This window comes from Fusarium keratoplasticum, chromosome 2, assembly GCF_025433545.1.
Source record: "Fusarium keratoplasticum isolate Fu6.1 chromosome 2, whole genome shotgun sequence".
NCBI lineage: Eukaryota > Fungi > Ascomycota > Sordariomycetes > Hypocreales > Nectriaceae > Fusarium > Fusarium keratoplasticum.
Genome location: NC_070530.1, coordinates 2,423,056 through 2,432,264, shown reverse-complemented (window position 1 = coordinate 2,432,264; position 9,209 = coordinate 2,423,056). Strand labels below are relative to the sequence as shown.

The following is a 9,209-nucleotide window of genomic DNA, read 5'->3' as shown; positions in this document are numbered from 1 at the left end:
ACTGGTCACGATGCACTCGTTTCAAGCCTACATGACGTTGCCGACTCCTACGAGTTGAGAGCTGCCCGCAGGTTCTGGCCATGTGGGAAAAAAGAGAGACCCATCTCCCAAGGCCCGGGACTCTTACAACATCGTTCCACAACGTGGAAATCTCCAGATTCTTGCGCAGTATATTGCTCATAGGTTGGGGTTGTCATGTCATGGACATGCCGATACGAAAGATGATGCTGTCTGTTTCACCCAGACGGGGTCCAGGGTTGGCGGCCCAACAGTGGAGGTCTTGGAGAGTCATGTCTTTGCAAGAATCATGTCTAAGGCAGGAATTCAAGATCGGGAATGAAGCCACGGGTTGTTGAGATCGAGGGGCGTTTCGATAGGGAGACACGGCTGGGTATCGGGTATGTTGACGCCCACGCATATGGTTCCACAGGCTGAGGCATTCAACAGGAGTCTCACAAGGTTGGTTGGCAGAGTCTCAGATGATCAGAGACATTCAAATTAAGTCAAGTCAGTGAGGCGGTTGAAGGGATATTGGTCTCAGCCTGAGTTTCGGAAGACGTTGCTGTGGCACGGCGTTGAGATCATTGTGGTTAATGTGTTTGAGGTCTCTCAACTGGGGTGAAGATCAGGGTGCATTCAGTGAATCAGGGCTCAAGAAGAACTCATCAGCTTCGTCCAGGCGCACAATTTAAGTCTTTGGGGTCAACCTCATCTCGATAGAAAGCTGACAACAATAGAGGGTTGATGTTTTCATCCGATCTCAGTCTCATTCGGCTGGATAGGCAGATGTACTCTAGGGCAATGAAAGTCAAACTTGACAGTAAGGTTTGTGAAATGATTCAAGAATTGGTATTCGAGATGCACCTGTTCAAAGTCTTTTATCTTCTTCCGCTAGGCATCACTGCTGATGAATCTAAGTCGGTAGTGTAATGGCTCAATAACAGCCATTAGATGACTCACGCGGCGAACTCAAGCCAGTCGACAACGCCCACAGTAGAACGAGAATAAGAATCGGAACTCTTGAATAGCACGTTTTCCGATCAGAGCATAGCATCGATCGTGAGAAATCGTCACTTGATCGCTTTTTCGAAATAGAGAAACACGATGTCTTGTTGTGGTCAGCTATTGGCTCCCCCTCCTCACGACCTCTACGGACTCTCTGGCCGGCTCATCATCGGCAACGCAATTTCCCAGCCAAAGAAGCTCGACGCGGCGTCGCGCGGCAGAAAAGACCAACTTGGAACCATCACCACCAACTTCCCCCCCTCGTCGTCGTCAACTCCAAGCTCCTCACAGCGACACACACTTGTAGCGCCCAATCAATCTATCCACCCACTTCAACTCTATCGCCCCGGCGCCCCAGACTGTGCAAACACTCCCTGCACAGTCGTCACCCCTGTTCCCCGAGTTCCACGCCTTCAGCTATATGCAACAAGAGCCTCCCGAGAATCCAGAACCTCTGACTCACCAGGATAATCCCTTTTACACCTCTTCCTCCCAGCATGGCCTCCTTCACCGTGACCCGCGCGGCCTCCGCCGAGCTCTCTCCCGAGACTCGAGTGGTCCTGAGCCACGCTCTGCCTCGGCCCTCCGCCGGGACTCTGGCCATGACGTCGACGCCGACTTGCTCGATGAAGAGCTACGCAGACTGAGTCTCAGCCATGGATCGGCCGGTCGACCTGCAGCTCCCGGCCATCGCATCTCCGAGTATGAGAGTGCAATGACTCCACCGACCCCTAAGAAAGCCCTGGGCTTCAAGGTCACCAAGCGCACAGAGACACCTTCTGATGGAGTTCAGCTCGCAGACTTCCCCAATGGTGCGTTATCATACCTCTGATAAGATCGAATGTAAAAAGTCTAACTTGGGACTTCTATAGAGCTTTTGACGCACATCTTTTCGCACTTGCACTCCGATTCCCATGCCGCAATCGCCTTGGTATCGAAGCGCTTCTATGCGCTCATCACCAGCTCACATGCTTGGAGAATGGCCTTTCTGCGGTATTTCCCAGGACACGAGGCGCTCGAAGTCAAGACAAACGTGGATATCTGGGCTCATGGTTCGCACGACTTGATCCAGTCCGAGTCTCGATACTTTGCTCGTCTCACGCCCATGGCATCTTGGAGAAAGGAGTACCTGCTCCGTACGCGCCTGATGAGGAGTCTTGCGCGCGGCAAGCCTGGTGCTTCGGCTGCCTCTGGTGGTATTGGCGCATCTGTCCGCTCTGGAAAGAAAACCAGCGCAGTTTTGACTTTCAATTCGAAGCTGCCCTGGCTCGTATCTAGCCTCCACGCTGTCTTTACCAACGGGAAGAAGCCCCCGCGAGCCATCCATGGAGCCGCAGATCTAGGAGTCGCATCGATTAGCGATCCCACCAACGGAAGAATCGAGAAATGGGGGTTCGTGGATCCTTTCAGCTCAATGCAGCTTGACGAGGTTGTCCCGAACTTGGTGCCATTTGGGCTGGGAGAAGGCCCTGCTGCCACCCCCAACGTTCTTGATGTGAGTCAGCCTTACGGCCTGCTCGCCGGTGAAGGCTTCCCAGGAGGCCGTGCCTATTTCCGCAGCACCAACGAGAACCGTGGACGGTATCTTGGCGGTGATTCTGGTGTCGTGGATACCTACCCTGATATCCCCAAAATACCAGAAATGTCTGAGGCTATTTGTAGCGTCTGGCTGGCAAAGTCGCAGGCTGTGCCTGCAAACACCAATTCGATGATCGGGATGCTTACTGGCTCAACCCTTGGTGTCGTATCATCCTTCGCTATTGGTGGTGATTCTGGCCCGCAGCGATATCAGGCTGGAGAAATCACCGCTCGATGGGTTCTTAGCCCTGGTGTGCCCATCATTTCCCTCAAGGTTGATGACAATTACAGCCAGAAGCGAAAGACGGCTGGAAGAATCTTTGCAGTTGCTCTGAATGCTCTCGGCGAAGTGTACTACCTGGCTGAGACACCCAGCGCACAGAACCAGGCAAAGAGTGAGGACATCACCAAGAATGCTTGGTATGCTGGTCGTTCAGTATACTGGCACCTCCTCGACTCTACGCGACGCGTTGCTCGCCCGGATGATCTGGACAAGAATGCAATTAGAGGAGCATACTCGCCTAGATCTCCTTCCAATTCGATGAACCTGAGCAAGAGTCAGTTGACTGCTGAAGCTCGGGAGATTGAGAAGTTCCTGCGCCACAAGCCGGCTCACTTCAGGAAGGTCTGTGAGGGATGGGACATGCAGCGCAAGCTGGAAGTTGATTTTGCCAGTGACGACGGCCAGGGTGCAGGCGAGAGCATCTTTGTGATCGACTGTGGCCTAGCTGAAGGCCGTCCTGCAAACATTCAACGCTATACTCGATCTCTGGTTTCTCAGGAGGCTCAGTCGTCCTCGGTCATTCTGGCACCAGCCCCTCCTGCGCCTCCTGCTGCCAGTCAATCATCGCTCTTCGGAACAGCACCGGGAGAGACCATCGTGACCCCTGAGCAAGAATCACCAGGACTTGCTTCTCCTGCCTCTGCATCGTCGCCAGACTCATTGTTACATCTCCATGAATGGGATAGCTGTCCGATGAACCTGAAAGGCCACTTTCATGCTACAGTCACCAGTGTTGGCCTGGATCGTTCGAATACTTCGGTTCTCACACTCGCGGAAGACCCCCTCTACACAGCCGAGGAGGAAATCCCAGGTCGTAGGTCTCGTCTGTTTGCTATCGGAACCAACACAGGTGCTGTTCTTGTGTGGAATGCCAGGGACAACACCAAGGGTACAGGCATCGACCCAGTCCGTCAGATTCAGACCGAGTCCCCCGAAGTCTCCTGCGTGGCACTAACAGCGTTGTATGTTGTCCACGGCGGAAGTGACGGGCTTGTCCAGGCTTGGGATCCCCTGGCTTCTACCCTTGAGCCTGTTCGGACCCTCAACGCGAGGTCGAACGGTCGAGTTCCTCGACACATGATGACAATGAATCCCTCTCTTCGCGAGTCCAGCTACTCTGCGGTTGGCGCCATCTATCTTGACCCTGATCCAACAATCCTTCGAGGCGTCGTTTCCTTTGGCGCTTTCTTGAGATACTGGGCATATAGTTCTGCGGCCCATAGTATGGGCCGCAAGCGCCGCCTGAGGCATTCTGACGTCCATGGTCGTCTGGCCAGCCGCCGCCAGGGCGGAGTCGTTACCGACTTCATCGCCGCTGAGGAGGCTGAACTACGACTTGAGAACGAGCAAAAGGCCAAGGAGCGGGCACGCCTGCAAAATCGGTTCGGCGTTGGTGCGCTTGGTGACCTGACAGAGGAAGAGGCTCTGCGGTATGCACAGATGGTCTCTGAAGAGGCATTCCTCGAGGAACAACGACGAACCAGCGACTCGGCTGCCGATGCCAGTCTTGACACTGCATCGACCTTCAGCGAAACCACTGTCGACACCATCACCCCTGAGCCGAGCATCACTGAGATGACTCCTCCCACGGCCCCTCCCGGGGAGGATTCTTGTAGAATGCAAAACGAGGACGACTATGAGCAGCAGATCCAGCAGGCCATTCGTCTCTCGCTCATGGAGGGCGTCAACGAGAATGGCCACTCACCACCAGCAATGAGCTCAGGCGACTACGAGTTCTCCCTCACGTACAAGGCCAAACCCGGCAAGAAGGGCAAACATTCAGGACTCAGCTCTCCAGGGGCATCCAAGACCGGCGGCTCATCCAGCCGCGCCGAGCCGCGCGACTATGACCTTGAACTTGCTCTCAAGCTCAGCATGGAGGATTCAGGCCATGCTCCATCCGATGTTGGTCTTGGCGTTCAGTTTGAGGAGTTCCCGCCTCTGGAGACGGAGGGTGTTGGGAAGGGAAAAGGGGTGCAGAGGTGGTAATGCTCGCCGAGAGATCTGTGTGTGCTTGCGTTTGCGTTTCGAACTTTTCACTTCTTGCTGCCGATGAGTCTGATACCCATATCGGACTCTTTTGCAAGCATCCGATTATCTTACTTTACTTCTCGGCCTCTCCATGGCACCCTTTAGAACCATAGTTATACATTTACCTGAACCGTTGCAACAATCTCTTATTCTTGTCCTCGTTCCACCAGCGACATGTGATCTGTCGACATCTCGCAACCACCGACGTCGAAACAACCACCATCACGGCCACAGACAGCTGAACCTTGTTCCCCCCTGTCAGCACCAAACGGATGCAAGTCTCAAATCACCAGCCGTGACGCGTCGTCATGCCGCGAACGCCCCCGCTCGTATCCTCGTGTCGATCATTCCTGCCAGGCACACTCGAGGACGAAGAATGCCTCGGGACGGCTCGGGTTGGATGATCCAGAGTTTGTGTTTGGGCTATGAATAGGGAGGGGAATGCCAGCTCAATCCAGGCAAGGCGGTGATAGGATGAGACATCATGGTCATATGATCTCGGTTCAAGTCTCAAGATAATACATTACTATGGTACAGTACAATATCCCGCATCTTGCGGTTTCCATGTGCTTATGGCTCGTATTTCCAAGAGCCCCGTTTGCCAGGTATTCGTCATATCGTAAACCTACATGCCCAACCAGAGCCAGTCTTTCCCGTACCATCCGTAGTACCCCTGACATGTGCCCCTTAACCTGGGTTTCCATTCAAGATGCCACCCATCCAAGCCATTTTGGCCCATATTAAATCCAAATCCAAATCCAAGTCCAAACGCCAATCGCTATGCAGAACCCAGTCATTCCCCCAGTGAGGCCAAACCGTTGAGAAGCCGCACCGCTGTCATCATCCTTCCCCTTCCCTTTGTCTTTGTCCTTACTCTTGTCCTTCTCATCTTCATCCTCGTCCTCATCATCATCCTCATCGTCCTCCTCGTCTTCGCTGCTACCCTTCTTCTTCGCCTTCTTGTTGGCACTTCCAGTCTCGGTAGGCAGGCTGTCTGTTCCTGTTCCTGTTGCCGTGGCCTTGATCGTAGTCACAGTTGAAGCTCCAAATGGGTATCGGACTGTAAGTGTAGTAGAAATGGCGATGCCGCTAGGACCGATGGTGATGGTCTCGCCGCCAATCACTTTCGTGGTACTCTTGGCGCCAGGCCCAGCTGTGAAGGTTGTCCCGTCGATTATTACCCATGAAGGGCTGACCTTTGTGATGGTGGCACCGCCCACGATTTGGTATTTGGTATCAGTGGCTTTGGCATTAGCACCACCAAGAGTGGTTGCCTCAACAATAACACCGGAAGGGCCAATGGTAATGGTGTCGTCGTCGACGACCTGGGTTGTCGCTGGTATGCCTGGTCCGTATGTGAGGGTTGTAGAACGAAAGACGTAGATAGACACTCCGGACGCAGTGACCATTTCGCCTCCCTGTATGATAACATCCGTCTGGGGTGCACCGACTGCGCGGTAGGTGAGCGTCTCGTCATCCACCACGATTGTACCCGGCACAATGGAGACCGGCCGTTCTTCTACTGTCGCAGTGGCACCAGCCACAGGAACCTCGATCCTCGTCGACATACCGACAAAAGGCAGCTTGAATGTCGTGCTGCCGACGACAGCCTCTGACCCCGAAACAACAACAGGTACTCCACCGATTGTGGCCTTGGTAGGAGTGGCAGCCGAGACGACGCTCCCCAAAGGTTGTGGTTTCTTGACCGTTGCCCCTTCGCCGACAACCTTGGAGGGGAAAATAGTAAATGTTCCATGGTCTGCTGTCGCCGTTGTTGTTTGGCCTGGCTTCAGGTCTGAAAAGGTGTGGTCGTTGATAATGACTTCTGGACCTCTGGCAGTCACGCTGAAGGTTCTTGGCGACTCTACCTGCGGTTGGGGTTGGGGTTGGGGTTGAGGCTGTGGTTGAGACTGCGATTGGGGCTGCGATTGGGGCCGTTGTTGCGGCTGTGATTCAGGCCGTTGCTGGGGTCTCGCATCTTGGTTATCCCCCCCAGGTTGGCCATGATTTCCATCCTGAGGCATATTAGAGGGACGGGCCATCTGTTTCCTACTTACCGGGAGCCCATTGACTCCCTGAGTGGGTTGGTTGAAGCGTGGAGGTGGTTTTGAAGTAACAACGACGGCAGGATTCTTGTCAGTGGTGACAAAGGTGACAGTCCTCCTAGAGGATGAAAAGGTTTCCACTGGCTGTCCAGGTCGCTTGGTGGTTACACCGAATCCTCCCGATGATTTCGGTGGCGGTGGTTGCCCAGGCTTGGGGGCAGATGTAGGTTCTTCCTCGCCAAGCGCTTCAGAACTTGTGGTACAGTAGTTGGGGGTGTTGATGGCGGGATAAGGTGCCGTGTAGTCACTGTAGTTGCCGTACAATGTTGTCGTAGCTGTATAGACGATGGAGAAGACGGTGACGGGCTCATCCTCTCCTAGGCTGGTGCAAGGCGTTGAAGAGATTGCAGGTACCGCAGTGAAGGTGCCGTTCCCCTTGAAAGTAATGGTGGTACCATACCATCCATTGGTGCTTGAAGTGGATGACTTGGTCTTGTTGAGAGCGGATGTAGTCGGGAACGAGAAATCGGGAGCGTGTTTAGTCCTCACCCTGCCTCGTGAGGGTGCTGAGGCCGTTGAGGCCGCTTCAGGCGCAGGCCTGGCATTGTTCCCCGGCTCGACAGCTGCGGTGGGAAGGGAGTGATCAGACGCTTGTTGAGGCCTGGCCCTGTCCGCCGAACCCCTGGAATTGTCGGGAGATGCCCCTGTATCTGGGGCTTGGTTGGCCGCTGAAGGAGGAGCTTTGGCCGGAATTGCAGTGAATGAAGCCGAATGATGCTTCGAAAACGAGTGATCGTTGGGCACACTAATAACTTTGGTGCCGATGGGAGGCTGTGCCGACGGGCCAGAGGAAGATTTGGTCTGGTCCTTGTGTCCAGCTGTCAGAGGATTTTTTAAAGAAACTGACTTGGCAGCTTCAGTGGTGAGGCTGGAGGTGAAAGAAGATAGCCTGGAAGTGGTGGTTTCCAGTGCCGAGGTTGATGGTGTAAGTAAGCGAGTGCTGGTGCCGCCTGAGGAAGTCGCGACTGTGGTGCTGTTGATTAAGGGGAATCGCGCAGGTGCCGCCTCACGGTTCACGGCGTCTGAGGGTGATTTTTAGCATGAATTCGTATTCCCCCTCTCCATCATCAATCACAACTAATAAAACTCACCTCGACGCACGACAATTCCATCGACGGAATGCACGAGCGCTGCGATCGAGAGCAACGCGACCGTGTGTAGATGCATGCTGGATCTTTTCGCCTAGCACGTCAGGCGCCAGTGAGCCATCGAACCGAAAACGAACGAACGAACGAACGACAGGCAGGCCTCTTAAGCGAGTGATGAGGCCAAGTCTGAGGAGGTAGGTATTCGTCTCGACATCAACTTGTTGATCTCTGTAGAGGCCGAACGAGGTCTGACCAAGCCTGGCCTTGACGTCGTCGAGAGAGCATGGAAAGATGAACCAAAGCCAGAACAAGATGGCGAGGGCTTGAACGTTAATGAACCAGCCGGCACGCTACTGTCCCAACCCACCACCGATTGAACGGCCAAGCTCTAGCGCAACCTGGCATGGGTTTATCGGCCACGGCACAGGCGACAATGCGCCCCCGCCCAGGCCAAGCGACTGGGGCTACTACCACAAAGGAACTGGGGCCGTCCTGTCGCTGGAGCCAGGGCCTCCTTGCACTGTTTCATCCTGCCATGGAGGCCGAGAGTGTCTAGTGTTCATTCTCTCGGGATGTGACACCCACACACCGACACCAGCACCAGCGGCGCATCTCTGCGGTCGGTCGGAGGACACCCACAGAGAGCCATGATGGACTGGTCTAGAGCAGAGGCGCTGCGGGAGTGTACAACCCGCGTGGGTGAAGCCCTCCGATATGCCCATCAGACCCGAAAGACGTGTTTCAATGGTTCAATTACTCCGAAAGCCATGTTCAACCTTCTCTCCCGGTTCTGCATCCCAACTCCTGGGTTCCAACCTCCGCTGTACTGGGGATGAACCCACAAGGTTGGACCAGCCCAGTGTTGGACCAGGGTGATCCTTCTTGGCAAACCAGCACCTCCCTCACTCAGCCTTTTGATCTCTTGGCTTGAGTATTCTCTTCAACCGACTCGACCTCTGAAATATCATTCGCTCTGCCTCATCGGACCGTTCAGGCACGCGGGCTTTGATAGGAGATGGCACACGTAAGCTCTAACGACGGTGCCTGTCCAATGTTCACCGAGACTGCATCGCTGTCACTCAAAAGTTCAATACATCTCGACAGCCCGTGGAACAATGT

General features: G+C 54.4%; 2 protein-coding genes across 2 annotated transcripts; one reads left to right on the top strand and one right to left on the bottom strand.

Moving 5' to 3' along the window:
• Positions 1-1,426: 1,426 nt before the first annotated feature.
• NCS57_00267700 (F-box domain-containing protein) lies at positions 1,427-4,855 on the top strand (the record flags this gene model as incomplete). Its single annotated transcript, XM_053052701.1, has 2 exons — positions 1,427-1,817; positions 1,878-4,855. 2 exons carry the CDS (start codon positions 1,427-1,429, stop codon positions 4,853-4,855), a joined length of 3,369 nt encoding a protein of 1,122 aa, XP_052917947.1.
• A 782-nt stretch (positions 4,856-5,637) lies between these two features.
• Positions 5,638-8,169, bottom strand: NCS57_00267600 (uncharacterized protein; the record flags this gene model as incomplete). Its single annotated transcript, XM_053052700.1, has 2 exons — positions 5,638-8,024; positions 8,094-8,169. 2 exons carry the CDS (start codon positions 8,167-8,169, stop codon positions 5,638-5,640), a joined length of 2,463 nt encoding a protein of 820 aa, XP_052917946.1.
• Between the last annotated feature and the right edge of the window lie 1,040 nt (positions 8,170-9,209).